Source organism: Branchiostoma floridae, chromosome 14, assembly GCF_000003815.2.
Source record: "Branchiostoma floridae strain S238N-H82 chromosome 14, Bfl_VNyyK, whole genome shotgun sequence".
Taxonomy (NCBI): Eukaryota; Metazoa; Chordata; class Leptocardii; order Amphioxiformes; family Branchiostomatidae; genus Branchiostoma; species Branchiostoma floridae.
In genome coordinates this window covers 6,623,487-6,639,063 of record NC_049992.1, presented here as the reverse complement: position 1 = coordinate 6,639,063, position 15,577 = coordinate 6,623,487, and the positions used below count along the sequence as shown (strand labels likewise).

The 15,577-nt window shown below is 39.9% G+C and overlaps 2 protein-coding genes across 2 annotated transcripts in view; one reads left to right on the top strand and one right to left on the bottom strand.

The window, feature by feature from the left end:
- The first annotated feature begins 408 nt into the window (after window positions 1–408).
- LOC118431049 (myotubularin-related protein DDB_G0290005-like) lies at window positions 409–6,791 on the top strand. The gene is made up of 10 exons (XM_035842128.1): window positions 409–527; window positions 847–1,071; window positions 1,560–1,815; window positions 1,996–2,153; window positions 2,436–2,564; window positions 2,971–3,139; window positions 3,560–3,652; window positions 4,093–4,209; window positions 4,710–4,857; window positions 5,675–6,791. The coding sequence occupies exons 3-10, from the start codon at window positions 1,642–1,644 to the stop codon at window positions 5,776–5,778; spliced, it is 1,092 nt and encodes a 363-aa protein (XP_035698021.1). The 5' UTR covers window positions 409–527; window positions 847–1,071; window positions 1,560–1,641; the 3' UTR covers window positions 5,779–6,791.
- Window positions 6,792–8,561: 1,770 nt separating this feature from the next.
- Window positions 8,562–15,577, bottom strand: part of LOC118430058 (solute carrier organic anion transporter family member 2A1-like) — a 16,743-nt gene continuing 9,727 nt past the window's right edge. The window contains exons 5-14 of the mRNA XM_035840765.1: window positions 14,343–14,436; window positions 12,914–13,132; window positions 12,300–12,419; window positions 11,790–11,951; window positions 11,251–11,449; window positions 10,884–10,930; window positions 10,616–10,812; window positions 9,952–10,352; window positions 9,558–9,622; window positions 8,562–9,220 (exon numbers count right to left, since the gene is read on the bottom strand). Coding sequence (XP_035696658.1) covers window positions 8,889–9,220; window positions 9,558–9,622; window positions 9,952–10,352; window positions 10,616–10,812; window positions 10,884–10,930; window positions 11,251–11,449; window positions 11,790–11,951; window positions 12,300–12,419; window positions 12,914–13,132; window positions 14,343–14,436 — 1,836 coding nt within the window. The 3' untranslated portion in view covers window positions 8,562–8,888. The remainder of the gene's footprint in view (window positions 9,221–9,557; window positions 9,623–9,951; window positions 10,353–10,615; window positions 10,813–10,883; window positions 10,931–11,250; window positions 11,450–11,789; window positions 11,952–12,299; window positions 12,420–12,913; window positions 13,133–14,342; window positions 14,437–15,577) is intronic.

Genomic DNA, 15,577 nt, shown 5'->3' with positions numbered 1-15,577 from the left:
GTGTGTGTGTGTGTGCGTGTGTGTGCGTGTGTGTGTGTGTGTGTGTGCGTGTGTGTGTGTGTGTGCGTGTGTGTGTGTGTGCGTGTGTGTGTGTGCGTGTGTGTGTGTGTGTGTGCGTGTGTGTGTGTGTGCGTGTGTGTGTGTGTGCGTGTGTGTGTGTGTGCGTGTGTGTGTGCATGTGTGTGTGTGCGTGTGTGTGTGTGTGCGTGTGTGTGTGGGGGGAGAGACAGAGAGTAAGAGACAGAGAGTGAGAGAAAGGCAGATGTTTTTCTTTAAGAAAAGCATGTGACTTAGAGTGCGCATAGTGTCAACCTATACACCATGGAGTCAGCTTTATCCAAAATCAAGAAATTTGGTGGGAGAACCGAAGTAATCATGCGCAGTCTATAAAAAGGCCTATAACGCTGGGCATGTTTTTTGTCTTAATTAACAGGAGATTTTTTCGGTGAGGAGGGATTCCTGAACGGTGTGGACAGCTCCTGTAGTATTGTGACCCTCAGTTGTGTATCCTGTTTCATCATCAATAGGTGAGGGTTGCTGATCAGTACATAAATGATGACAATAAGGTCGTTAACACTACCGACTACGCGTGCGAGGCAACTAGAATTGTGGGTAATATGTCAAAGGTAAAGGCATCTGACGTAACTTAATGTTAAATCTGTAATAGTGTAACAAATAATTTTCTACCTCGACTTTTTCTCTCCATGCCTCCCGCAAAATCTGCTTGGAACTAAGTGGTGCTTAGCTATTTTACTAGCTTTCTAGTAGGACTTTTTTGATAATAGGACTCGTTTCTCTCATATCTTTACAAAATAACATTTGGATCAATATATTTTTATCAAATAGGACAAACTTCTCATCCATTGTCAAGGAGCCCCTTGTGAACTTACTGTTAACAAATCGGAAAGCGCTTTACAGTGACGAGGTTCTGAAGGAACAGGGGTACGACAACGCCATCTGGCGGCTATACAAGCATGGCACCCTGCAGGTACTGCGGAAAGAAAGTGGACAAAACCTGGCGTCTGAAGACAACAGGCCGCTTTCTGTCACAAGAAAGGCGTCTGACACAACGTGAGTTTATCATGTGTTTATCTCGCGTATGCTTTTCTTCTTCTTTTCTTTGAGCGTGCTATTGTCTTAATCAATTAATTACGAAAGTTTTTTTCTTCACCAATCGTCAATAATTAACTCAAACTGAAACAATACAGGGTGGTGATATAAACTTAAACTTTATATTATTAGGGTTAAGAAGTTTTTTAAACAAAAACGTCTATTTAGAATGCTTTTTGGCTTTTTTAACACTGATCACGAAAATGCTAATGCTGATGCTTCAAGCATCTTGGACTATATTTAATTCGTAGTTCTGTTTTGTGCATAACCAGTAAGTCTTATTTGCAAAGCATTTGCATGATTTGTGCAATAGGTACAAGCTGCGTATAACCAGACGAGGTTTGATCCACTCACGTCAGGACGGTCCTTTACGCAAAACGTGCACCACTCACTTCCAGCTACAACTTTACGTAACAACCCGAAAATAATCCATGGAATGTTTCTTCCAGCCCAGTCCATCTAAAAATCTACACTGACTACCCGACAAGATCGAAATACTCTAGCAAGAGATCTAAGAGTGCCCCAGCAGCAATGGTGGGTTCAAACAAGGAGAACACACTCTGGAAGAAGCGTCTGACGGCGACCAAGTCCGCAGTGACTGCCGCCACGAAGATTACTCTGGGTACGAGTTCAGAAAGCGATGCACAGTCCTGGGCGTTTTCGTCAGACGACGCGTCGACTATCATCTCCTCAGACATAGACAAGGTAAAAGACATATATGGAAAATATGTTCGATACTGTTTTGAATGCTCATATAGAAGCTAGAATTCTTGGTCTTTTAACGCCATTTAGGATGTCTAAAAATGCAATATGAGCAAATTATTTTAGTTAGATAATAATTTGTGGAGCATTGGACTTTTAAAATGTCTTGTTACAAAACCACAGGACAGTGGATACACAACCAGTTCGGTCTCATCTATAGAGTCCACTCACGAGTTCCGGCGACGGTTCGCCGCCAGCGAGCTGGAAGCGCAAGGCATCTCGGACAGGGCGTTGCAACTCAAGGCGGAGGCCCTTAACGAAGTAGAGTCATCATATGCAAGGTTAGATAATCATTTATGACGTGTCTTGTGAATACTTGCGATTAATTTACATGCGGCTGTGTAAATGTTGACCTTCTTCAGTGTGTTTGATCCGTTTAATGTGATCTTTGTCCGTTAATTTGAATTTGTGTATGTACCTACAATCACGTGATCATTAGTATGCTGATATCTATGTAAGTTTCATAGGTCTATTACGCCAAATGCTATTATTTATAATATGATGTCATTATCATATATGAATATATATGAATGTTACATTGATATCTTTACTATGTTAATTAGGAGACAGGCTATGATGGACTCTGAAGATGAGGTAGGCAAGATGAGAAAGTCTAAGGAGCCCCTGGAAGACGAGTCTCCTTCTGTCTTATCTCTTCTGACTAACGAAGATGGGACCAAAGAGGAAGAGAAGTAAGTATCATCTCCACACAAGTCAACATTGGATTGAAAATGCCATTCGGAATTCGCTTCTTTGTAAAAAGAAAAAAGGTGTTTGTAGTACTCAAAGAAACAGTTACTCAAGCAACTGGATATGATTTTGGGAACGGTCAGTTTCCAAAAATCATATCCAGTTGCTTGAGTAACTGCCTTGAGTAACTGCCTTTTGGCGTATTTACCTGGATGTCTAATCTTCATCGACGCGTTCGTAGTGTTTGCTAACAGTGCAATTTCTAAATATGTCGCTAGGTGGCACACTGTTATCTCCATTAAATTCTATATTGGATTGAATCGAGAAGTCCCTTCGTTTCTTTGTGAACTTCATTGTTTGTACTTTGTAGTGCCTTTTCAACACTGTATTTTTCCAATCTTCCGCTAGGTGGCACACTGTCATCCATGAGGAACACAAACTAGCAGCAGAAACGCTGGCCGTCACCAGAATCAGGATGATGTTTCTGCGCAGGCGCCTGGGTCGCTACCAAAACGACCGACGGGAAGAACAGAAGAAATCTCGCGAGAGGATGGAGAAGTCTCGCGAAAGTTTCCAGGTTTGTGACGTAGTAGAACAGTTTTTCACCTGGAGTTAAGGTCTCATTAATGACATTTTTTTTCACTGCATTGCTATAGTCACACATTTTATGTTCAACTTCATGGTAGATAGCCCTTGTACACGGAGTTGTACATTAGAGTTGGCCACCAGCTATCATTCTTTCGAACTGCATCAGTTGCAGACGTTTAGACTTTGAGGCAAGGGAAGTCAATGTTTGAAAATAATAGTTATTTGTTTATATTCTATGCATTTATCTTTCTGTCTATTTCTATCTATTTATGCTTTCTTTCACCAGAGTAGCTCCATACATCGCTGATTGTACATGTATCGGGAAACGGGGAAATGAAGATAGATAATGGTTTCTTTTATGCTTGTTTTGAAGAGTAAATGTTATTTTTGTCCCAAATGCTCACTGTAGGACAAGCTACAGAAACTGAAAGAAGAATCTGAGAGAGAAACTGACAAGTCCGACACGGAGAGTAAAGAAAAAGACCAAAAACCAAGCAGATTGGTATGTTTGAATTCTTTTCCTTTGCAAAAAACTACAATATGATGATTGTAGACTTATATATTAATGCCAAATGGGATGAATTCTATTCATCCACCACTTGGACAACAAGATAGATAGAACATAGTGCTTGATTTTTTTAAAGCAAATGCGTCAATGCGTTCTATCGTGTAAGGGCCACGCATTTGCTTTAAACAATCACTATTTCAAGCTATATGATTGATAAAAGTTGCATACTTGCAAAGTTTACATTGCTGATCTTTAAAGTACGCAAACACGATAAAAAGTTACACTAAAAAACACATTTATCAGTAAAGTTTGAATAATACTGCTGGGAATCCAAGCACTTATTTATAGAGTTTTCATTTTCCTCTTTGAAAAGTTGCTCTTCTTTTCAAACAATAGTGATAAAAGTTCCTTTTACCGTTTGTTGATGTATGCAGGTGAAGAGAAAAGCCCGGATGGCCATGTTACGCCGCCGTGCCTCCTCCCAGAGCCTGTCCCGGTCCAGTTCCCAGAGTTCCCTAGTCAGTCTGCCGGACACACCAAGAACAAGAACGGTGAGACTTTCACTTTTCAGTTTGCTATCCTTTACTGAAACACTTACAGGATAGTTTTGATTAGGCCACATTGATTTGACTACATTGATAACATCCTCTTGGAACCCCAAAACTGATGCGAGCGCGCGAATAATGATTTATAGCATTTTATTATATAACGTTACAATCGTTTGAGTTTCTGTAGGTTAAGCTTGCTGGCCCGCCTGTTGTTTTTTTTTCTTGTTGATTGCATGAACGTCTGTAAAATGATTTGCATTGATGTTTAATTGTTTGTAATTTGTAACAAAGTTACCCAATTCGGGAAGCCTGGTAGGCACTTCCTGCGCATGTAATTTTGCTTTTATGAAATAAATAAACATAAAATCCCCGAAAAGATTACACCTGGCTCTGCACATTCCTATCCAGCGAGTATAGTCAGGAATTGTCTTTCCAAAATTAGCTTCGTGGCAATTCTTTTTAATGTTTCCTTTTGATCACTTATGTCTTTTGCACTCTTCTAGCCGGTCCCAACTACTCCCACCACAGAGGGGTCATATCGGTCCAGGTCCCGGCGCAGCAGTGTGACGTCAGAGTCCTCCGTCACGGCTCCACCAGTCTTCGCTCGGCGGTCCACCGCTTCTCTGTTAGAGAGACTCCCTACCACAACAGGTACAGTCATATTGTCCACCGCTTCACTGTTAGAGAGACTCCCTACCACAACAGGTACAGTCATATTGTCCACCGCTTCACTGTTAGAGAGACTCCCTACCACAACAGGTACAGTCATAATGTCCACCGCTTCACTGTTAGAGAGACTCCCTACCACAACAGGTACAGTCATAATGTCCACCGCTTCTCTGTTAGAGAGACTCCCTACCACAACAGGTACAGTCATAATGTCCACCGCTTCTCTGTTAGAGAGACTCTCTACCACAACAGGTACAGTCATAATGTCCACCGCTTCTCTGTTAGGGAGACTCCCTACCACAACAGGTACAGTCATAATGTCCACCGCTTCTCTGTTAGAGAGACTCCCTACCACAACAGGTACAGTCATAATGTCCACCGCTTCTCTGTTAGAGAGACTCTCTACCACAACAGGTACAGTCATAATGTCCATCGCTTCTCTGTTAGAGAGACTACCTACCACAACAGGTGCGTATGGCATGGTTTCTTTGTTAATGTCGTTTGCCGGCATGACGTCATAGCCGACATGACATTTGATCAGATACTTACGTCAGAAATGTTTACAACGTGATCCATACATCGTGATTACGTGGCTATATTGCGATTTTAAAAGATCGTTCGTCGACAAACCTAAAATGCCTATTTTGAAATCAACGGATATATGTTACCCCGCGGATAAAGGTGAGGCTACGCTAGACATAATGTCTCTTAGAGGGAAATATCAAATACTTTTTCGCCAGGCGAACAGCTAGTACTAGACAAAAGTAGGTGACTGTACTTGTGCTATTGTTGCTTGCAGGTCGGGGATCCTTCCCGCGCCCAGCTACACGAGAACGGTCGAGACATCCCAGCTCGCCGTTACCTGTGACAGCCCGGCAGGTCTACACTTCCGGGATCATATAGGGTGTTTACTATCTGTCACGTGATTATCACGTGATCATCACGTGGTGTAACGTCCACCACGTTGTTGTTGTTTTACAATCACGTGATAATCACGTGCGCGACCTTAATCTAGTTCCTTCAATTCGCAAGCCACTATCTCCAGTAAGGACTTTTCATGATGGATTATATTTTCATTATGTGTTATGCTAACTCAATCAAACTTTCACGCTAAAATGTAGAGGGGAGATGTTGCTGAGTCACTCTGAAACACCTAAATGCGGACATTGAATTTGTAGTATAGGTACTAGGTAGCATTTGCGCCTTATGGATGAATACTAATTAAAACACATGAGGACCATACCACCATAACACTAAAAGAGAAAGCTAAAAGATAATATGATGAAATTCTCTTTTTTTTTCAATTTTCCTTCTCTTCGTTGTCTATAAGACAGATTGACTGACAGTTCAACGCATTTCTAAAATCTAAACGATGTGCAACAAGTACTAAAAGGTAATAGGTTACCAGTGAAGTTTCAAATAGTTGTATGTTAGTTGTATGTTGTTAAGATATCCTATCATGTTGTATTTATCTATACCTACAAACCGACTTTGTCTGGATGTAAGAACGACAAGGTTGCAGAGTAGCTAAATAGATTTATTTAAAAAAAATGTGCAGATCAGACCAGTACCATGAAACCTTGTTGTATCTGATCATGGACTAATATGATGCAACTCGTGTACGTGTGCAGTATGCATATGGCAGTTAAGGGAACTGTTCTAATATGTAAATAATATGTTTCTGGAACAATCTCATGTGGGATTTCGACAAGGCCATAGGGCCGCCGGTTAAGTGCAATTTATTTAAAAAGGAAATTAATTAAAGACATAGCAGTTGAATTATGAAGAAACCTTTGTTTGCTTCCTTGTCCATTCTCTCTACGTATTATCGTATAGGGTTACTGTTCAACAGATTGTTTCTTATATAACGTTATTACAGAGATATAGATAGATGAATAATGCAACTGGCCTAAAAACATGTTTGCATACAGTAATATCATACATGCCTTGTAATATTCTGCCTCAAAATATTTCACCTCAAGATACAGATTAATTTAGCATCACAGTATTAAAACATAAGTCAAATGAGTAAACCTTGATATGATATGATATTGCATGCTATAATATACTATAATATTGTATACTATAAAACAAAGTTTGTAAACAAACTATAATATAATATAGTATAATACAATATGATACACATAATATAAAATAATATAAATCAATATAAATTGACATAAATTAATCTAATAACATGTATGATTAACGCCATAAAACAATACTGATAAGAACAGCTGAAATATTTATTATTGCCGATTTAAACCTGTGGTTAACTCGATTGTTTATTAAGAAGGGAAGCAAAATATGGAATCTGGCTCATTGTATAACTATAAATAATATAATATGATTATATATAAGATAATATAATATGATATGATATGATATAACTTAATATAATATAATATAAATAATGTAATATTAAAATAAACAACTGTCTAGAAGAGCTTTTAATCGGTTTGTGTACATTAGCTATGTCAATGTACATAACTTGGATATAATCTTAAAAAATAGAGGATTATTCCGCAACATACAATACATTGCTACCATAATATGGCTATGGTTTTATACAAAATGTTTATATGTGACAGAGACTTTCGTGTGATGTGGTCCAAAACACAAGTAGATTTTGTTTAACTTTTTAAAAATTTACTCGCACAAAATACTACAGAGCGAGCCTAATGGTATAACCTGGATACCAGTCCCTCGCTCTATACTAAAGCCCTTTCGTGCTAATGTATAATCCTTACGCCAGGGAAGGTCACAAGTCCCAGTCTCTAATTGCACTCAGAGGTAATAGACCTTATTCCAGATACGGCAGCCATTTTGGGTCATTCGGGGTCATGCACCAAAACGAGACTGAAGCTGGCACTATGGCTAGCATAAAAATGAATAGGCAAACTGTGCCTTATAATCTTGATGGTATATAATCCAACGACGTTACAAAAATTACCTGGAGGGGGAAATTACGAGACGGAGCTAAATTTTTAATGGTTCAATATGTATTTTTTGTGCGAATGCTGTCAAAATTTGTTCATAAGTGACAGAAACTACGTCTTTGTTGCATAGACCGTTTGTTTGTTTGTTTGTTTATTTCGATCTCCAATTAGAATTTACAATGATTATCATAAACTCTATTCTTCCTGCAGTCGTCCATCAACATTATAAAAACACTATCAAATAACATTAAGTCGACAAAAGTATACAGTATGACACAAAAAGAACTGAAGTAAACTGAATAACTAACCGGGTAGGCTTTACATTGTTTTCATTCAAACACAGGTTGGTTTTTCTATCTAGTTGATGTAATATATATGAGAATAACGCAAAAATGAACATGAAATACTTAAAGTCGTGATTATAATAGTATATGGTCAGGGAATATCATATGGTAACAGTACATGCATATCATAAAGGTAAGAGAATAATACTTTGAAATTAATAAATGATCAAAATTTTTCAGTGCCACTGGGTATACAATAATCGGCCACGTAAACTGGGTTATTAATTGACAAAATACTATTAATAGTACTAGTAGTATAGAATAATGATTGTCGAATTACACTTATCAATTATACATTAGAATTTTTTACATTTTCGTCTGATTCATGACATGACCTATTACATTTCGTAGTAATAAACTAGTAAACTTTGATACATGATAATGTAATAGAATAAACGTATTACGTATGGTATCACTATAATTTCCAATATATGACAATTTTTACTCACACAAATTACTATTGGACGTGCCTTATTGTATGGCACAATAATATTGATAATGAGGTCCAATACACATTCAAGAAGATATTGTTTTTAAACTCGCACACAGTACTATACTATAATACGAGCATAATGATATATATCACTGTGAGCGAGTAGCTTGACAAAAGGCTACGGTAAAGCATTCTGCATTTTGCGAAAACTGTTGCCTCTCTAGTATTGTTACTATCATTTAGAAACTGTTTCATCTGAAATAAATTTTTGTGGTGTTAGCTAGCTATAGGTTTGAGTTACATGTATCCGTTACGGTTGCGCACACCGACGTTTGTCAGTGAAGGAATGGAGGAAGCCAAAGACCCCATCGATGTAGCAATATCTCTCGTAGTCAAACCCGGTGCCTGAGATTTCCCCTCGGCAGCCTCTCGGCGATTGTAGAGGTGAATGGCGACGCACAGAAGGATGATGCTGGCAGCTGTGAGCAGGGCCTGAACACCGACGAACAGGAGGCGGTTGAGCGGCATGTCGTACAGGAGACAGGCGCCCCGCACGCCGCAGCTGGAGGACCACAGCTCGCAGGACGAGTCGATCAGCGCTCCGATGTAGATAGGCGCCGGGATAAACCCTGCGAAAAGTAAACAACAAGTCCATGTATTTACCATATACTAGTACATTGATTCGGTGTACAATAGGAGCGAGCCTCATAGTATCGACTAGCGTATGAAGTTTGTAAGATTCTGGGAAAATATCCCATGTACATACATTTTCTATTCTGTCAGGGCATGCGTTTTTTTGCTAATACAGTCCTGGAAAATCGGACAGTCGATGGACATGTATATATGAACAATTGCGCTTGTCCTACACTCCCTAGAGGAATTCCAATAACTATTCATTTTCAGGGAGTATCTTTTGATTTATTGAATCACTAACAGCAGGATATTTCATTATCTGTTCCGACTTACCGAGCACCCTAGCCAAAAGGGTTTGCATTCCAATTCCAAGCGTCTTGATGTCCGGTGACAGGGCCCTGATAGAATATATAATCAAAAATTTCATCAATGGGTACATGAGAAAATTATCTTCCTTACTTTATCCATAGAAATGCGTCGTTGCACAAACAAACAAAGAAACAATTTCATCGTACACATATTATTCAAATGACAAATTTACAAAATACAAAGGGGTGATTTTCACAGTAAAGAAACGCTTCATATGGAAATAATTGCCTTGCTTATTATGATACTGCAAAGAAATGACATTATATCTGACGTGCTTTACCGTGGGGGATTTCACGTCTTGTTCTATTTCACTAGAAATAGAAGCTTTCAACTAAAATGATCAAAAATGTGCGTTCACCTGAGACCAGCTACGACAATCGGCACAGCAACCATCGCACGGAAAACAAGGTGTAGTGTCAGAAGGGCAAGGAAGGACCGCGAGGAGATGCATTTTGTGGGACACGGGATGGAAAAGGCGGAGGTGCTCGGCCTTCTTTGTACTGAAGATGAGAGGTTAGTGTAGGCGTTTGGCTCCGAAGTCACCGTAACGGTGCGACGGTCCGTCTGAGAGACATTTGCCGTGTCTGCAACTCCGTCTGGTGTGAAATTTTCAGGATTCGGAGTTGCCCAAACTGATGCAAAATATCCAGTCGACTCGTCCATGGCCACCATGATGGTTTGCGTACCAGGCAGCTGCGTGGTACTTCCTCCCGTGATGCTTTGTAGGTTGGATGTCACACAGCCACAGTTTGAATAACTCTGCATTGACCAGACAAATTCATTATTAAAGTATCATCTTTGTGCCTATACAAGATCGTTCAAGATTTCTGTGTTACAATCAGTTTGCTCATTGATCAATGATGACTGATTAGAATACGAATCTGAAACATTGATTCATGCAGGAAAATAGCAAATACAGTAAGTCGCTTTGAAAAAAAGAAGTCTATGAATAGAGTATGGCAAAATGGCAAATGTCAAATACATAACAATAGAAATGTTGCAATTCGAACGAGGCTTCTTACGGCCAGTTGTATCCCTCCGGGGCCGGCTACACTCTGACTCTCGCGACATCTCGCGTGGCAGCCCGAGAAGTAAGTGATGCCATCAGACGCACAGACGGGCCGGTACCTGTCCAACTTGCAGCCACAGTCAGCATTGCAGGGGGATGTCAGGGCGATGCCGCCGGGGAGTCTGGCCAGGGAAACGTTAGCCGTCCAAACTGTAACGACAGAAACGATATCTCATGTAGTGGAGTTATACGGAGTGCAAAGCAGAGAAAGCAGCACGTACCATTATACATGTAAACATGACTGGGCTGGAGATCGAACTCAGTTGACCTACAAAAAACAAGGCGACCACTCCATACCCACCGGCCATTGTACCGGGCTTAAATTCGTTAACTCCCTCCATTTCATCGTTATAGATATCTTAGCAAGGTGTGTGATGATGGATAAGTGCCATACCATATTATTGTAATGCTAGTGGCAGATGAACGAAATTTGACGTCATGATCACAAAGGCAAAGGTTGTGTGGTACAAGCACGCCGAAAGTTGCAAATGTTGGAAAAAACGCTGATCCAGGATGGAATAATGTAAAACAAGTAAGAACAGAGTACATGCAAACACGTATGTAGAATGCACACCGATTTTGACTTACCCGTGTCCGTAGGGAATATTGACCCCTGCGATGGGAGGGCGGGGGCAGCTGATGAAGCCAGCTGGGACCAGGAAGACCAGGGCAAGAACCGAAAAACCCGTGGACATGTAAAGACAACCACGGGGGCCCAACTGAAACCGTCGCAATATGGCGGAAGATGCGAACAGCCCGAATAGAGTGGATGGTAAAAAGACCAGTCCTGGAAATAAATTAGACGGCTTTGTATTGTGATTATGTAAGAATGTGCAGAATGTTAGGGGTTTAATAGCTCATAATTTTCTTATATGTGATGCCAATATATAGAGACAGAGACGAGTTGCATAAACAGGCGTTAATGACCAGCTCCGTATGGTTTTAACGCCTGGGCAGTTACCTTCAGATGAAGAATACACCACAGAATGAGCTACGGGAACCAAGCAGTTTTCGTGATATGTTTCCCATTGAGAGAGACTTTGAGACTTATTTGAAACTCCAATAGTGACGTGCTTTCTGGACTAATGTTCTCATAGCAAGGATGTATGAAAAGAAATGATACAAACCTAGTATAAAGCTGGCTTGAGCCTTGTGCATTCCGAGCTGTGTCTCCATGTACTTAGGGATGAAGGAAAAAGAGTTTCCGGCAGCGTTGTAACTCACGAAAGCCATGGTGATACTCATGAACAGCCAGTTGCTGAAGACCTTTTTCATACCAAGCATTATTTCTGTTGTAGAAGAAAAAAGGAAATTCATTGAAGAAAAATATAGATAAATTATCGACGGATTTTAAACTTACACATTTTTGTCCACCAAACTGGACCATTATGATCAAAACTTGGGTACGGTACATTCGGCTGCACAACTCCTATGCCCCCCTCATAAATTCAAAGTGTGAATGCGTTTGAGTGTTGACAACTAAACTGATGTGTGTCCCCCCTGTGATGAAACAGGGATTTTGGGGATTCGTGGGAGTTTGATCAAATTTGATACATTTCTCTCCTCTTGAAAGATAACTCCAATGTGCTCCATGAGGTTCTAACATGCTTTATTTCCTTCAAAACATGGCTACAAACCTTTTGCGTGTTGCTTCAATGTCTTAGCAGGGTCAAAGGTCGAGGGGGGTTCTGTTCCGGGAAGCATATTGTTGACGTCTTCCTCCTCGTTTTCATTTTCTTCCATTGGCTTTTTTAATGCTGAGAAGCAAGTTGAAGCAAGATACAGATAAATCTGAATCAGTCTGTCATCACCTCCCTCCAATATAGTAGAGTTAACAACAACTAAATGAAAGTATGATATGTTCTTTACAATTTTATATTTTTGTTTTTTTTATAGAGGACTCTATATAAGGAATGCTCTTCGTGCCTAATACTCATATATATAAATATGTGAATTACAAAAAGTAGATAAATAAAATAATTAATTCGAGTTAAGCTTAGTAATTTATAGAGTGTCACATACGAAGTACAGTACAGACCTAATGTAAATGTAGCATTTTACCTCCCCAACCGAAGTCAGGTACCCATTTTTTTACCTGGGCGAAGTGAGAAAGGCCATGTAAAGTGCCTTTACTAACGTCAAGGGCACGGCGAGTATCGAACTCGGGACCTATAGGTCCGAGCCCAGCAATCTGCCAGTTACGCAACACACGACGCCACTGTTTAATCTGTTTACAAACATAGGTTCAGACCTGCTGGGAACAGAAGCAGCCAAAAGGCGACCAGACCCAAGACGCCCATCATGACGAAGTAGCCGAGCCACCAGGCGCCGACCCAGAGGGGGCTCCCCGGGGACAGCCCGAGGGCGGCAGGGTCGACTCCCTTGTCCATGTCCACGTAACGACTCAGGGTATATCCGCCGAGGAACAACCCGGCTGTTGGTCCAACCCCATACATGACGTAAGAGAAACCTGCAAAGAAAGAGACACATTGCGGTACAGCTTGGTATTCAATTGATATTACCAAGTAATTTACCAATCTATTTCTTTATTTCACTTTATTTGTTCAGCTGTGTACAAACAGCCAATCAGAGGGTCAAACTTCAAGCTGGTTATAAATCATGACGCCAAGGTGTATATAGTGAAGCTCAAGGACATTGACAAATCAGAATGAGGTGTAGAATGACATTAACCAATTAGAATGAGGTGTATAATGACTTCAGAAGGAGAGATACATGTGCATTTACGATGTCCCATCAGAGGAGTATAAGTTAAGTTAGTAGACTAGATTTGAAGATTTAGCACACACACACAGAAACTAAAGAGTTATGAAGTATTGTCTGTAGACATCTTGACTAAAATGAAACCTATAAATTCTTCTTATGTACCAAAAGCATAAATTCAATTCATCAAAAATTGGAAAAGTACATTTAGATTTCTAGTGTCACAGTGGAATTTGCATTTTCTCATGTGCATGTCATGTTTTGATAAGCAATCTTTATTGGCAACGACAAAAGTACAGCGACTTTCGTAAGGTCTACATGAATAACAACTACTTACAGTACAGCTAAACACATATATATGGATATCTATAGGTATGGATACATCAACATAAAGGGTCTAGCATGTCATTTACACTATTGGTTCTACGGTATAAACAATCGTGAATATATTTGCCTACTTGTACACAATGTGGATTTTCGCCTCCCAGAATGTACTTGAATTTATCTATCAAACAGAGAGTAGCAAAGTAAGCTATACGATGGTCAGCCTGTTCCTCGGTGTATATGGTGTCATAACGCCTGGTCCTTTTCTATAACCACCGAATAAAACCAACGAGTGAGCGAAGCAAACGAGATCCAGGCGTTATGATACCATAAACACCTCTGGGCGGGTTATTGACCCTTAAAAAAGGCATGTTTTACCTCAATGCAGCCTCTACCTTTACCTAGTCGTCATCATTTTGGAGAAAAGAGAAATTTAAAAAAAATTTGGGTTTGTGAAAAAAACAGCCTCGGTATGACTTGAATTTTGCTTTCTAGGGAGAACTCAATGCAAAACGGGAGTATAGGGGTAAACGAAGATTCGGTAGTAATGATAAATGTAAAATAGATATGAGGCGACTTCCACTAGTTTGCTCCTTTTTGTTATTTGGCAATAAGCATTTATGAAAGTCACTCACCTAAGTAGAATGGGAGGGCCTTTTTTGTCACGTAATCATCCATGTAAGTCGTTCCCAAAGGATAGGCGGGAGCCACGCCAATACCCTGTAGAATCTATGAACGCAAAGAACAAAGATTGTATGAGCTCTCTGTTGCATCCCAAAAGTGCTTCTGTCCCAATAGCGCTTTTTGGATAGAGCACATTTGGTATAATAGCACACCATCCACCCTGGTTACGTGATACAAGCATAACAAACGGATCAATTCAGCGAACGCAACGTTTCCTATATTATACTAAGACGCTGTCCTTACAGGATTACTTCAAAACAAAACTTCGCAATGACAGACACCCCCCAAATATACTCTCCAAGCAGAGGTTAGGCTGCGGCTGATACAGTAAGATACAATACAAAATAGGAAGCCCGATAAAAACGACTAAAAAAACGTTAAAAAACAGCCGAAGCCTAACCCCTGCTTGTACCCCCAAGCAGTGCGACTAACGACTTGATCATGAAATATATACGATTATCATATAGCCAGATGGAGTTGGCCAATCAGAGGCCCCCATTTCCCATGGGTTATCAGGCAGTAACCTCAAAAGTGGTCGGTTATTCTAATAACCGACCACTTTTTGGACCGCACCATTATACAGGGGACAGTCATGAAATTTTTTTGTACTGTTGTTTGTGTGTAAACCATGCATAACTGTCAAAAATATTATGATTGATTGGTTATGTTAATTAGGGCTCCACATGGGGAATATAGGGATACTTGAAAAGGAATTATGCTGATTTTACACATTTTCATTATGGCTTTCTAACGTGATTAAGCCGGTACCTTCCTAAATCACTTCATATATACGTACTTTGTCGTGCCCAAGTGAAAAGGCTCTGCATGGGGGGGTACCAGGACTCCACTTAATACATGTAGTTTGTATTGCAAATAAGCCACATGTTGATGCTGATATGCTATCTCACAAACAGATGATTAGTTAGAATTATTACTTAAATGATGATGATGAAATAGTTTAATGTTTGTATTATATATAGACACTATTGTACAATATATATTGCAAATGTATTTTTATGTAATGTATTAAAGTGTTTATTTGTTATAAATGAATTTGTGTGAAATAACTGTCAGTTGGATAGGCTATATGATAATATCGTTAATGCCCCGCCTTATCCTCGGTGTATATGGTGAGATAATCCCTGGTCAGGTGCGATAACCACCTCATAAACCACCTCGTTCGCTC

Bases quoted from the DNA above. Each gene is read 5' to 3' on its own strand.
- LOC118431049 (XM_035842128.1), top strand. From the start codon at position 1,642: ATGGTGGGTTCAAACAAGGAGAACACACTCTGGAAGAAGCGTCTGACG. The intron at 3,140-3,559 runs GTTTGTGACGTA...TGCTCACTGTAG, and splicing joins AGTCTCGCGAAAGTTTCCAG to GACAAGCTACAGAAACTGAA. The intron at 4,210-4,709 runs GTGAGACTTTCA...GCACTCTTCTAG, and splicing joins ACACACCAAGAACAAGAACG to CCGGTCCCAACTACTCCCAC.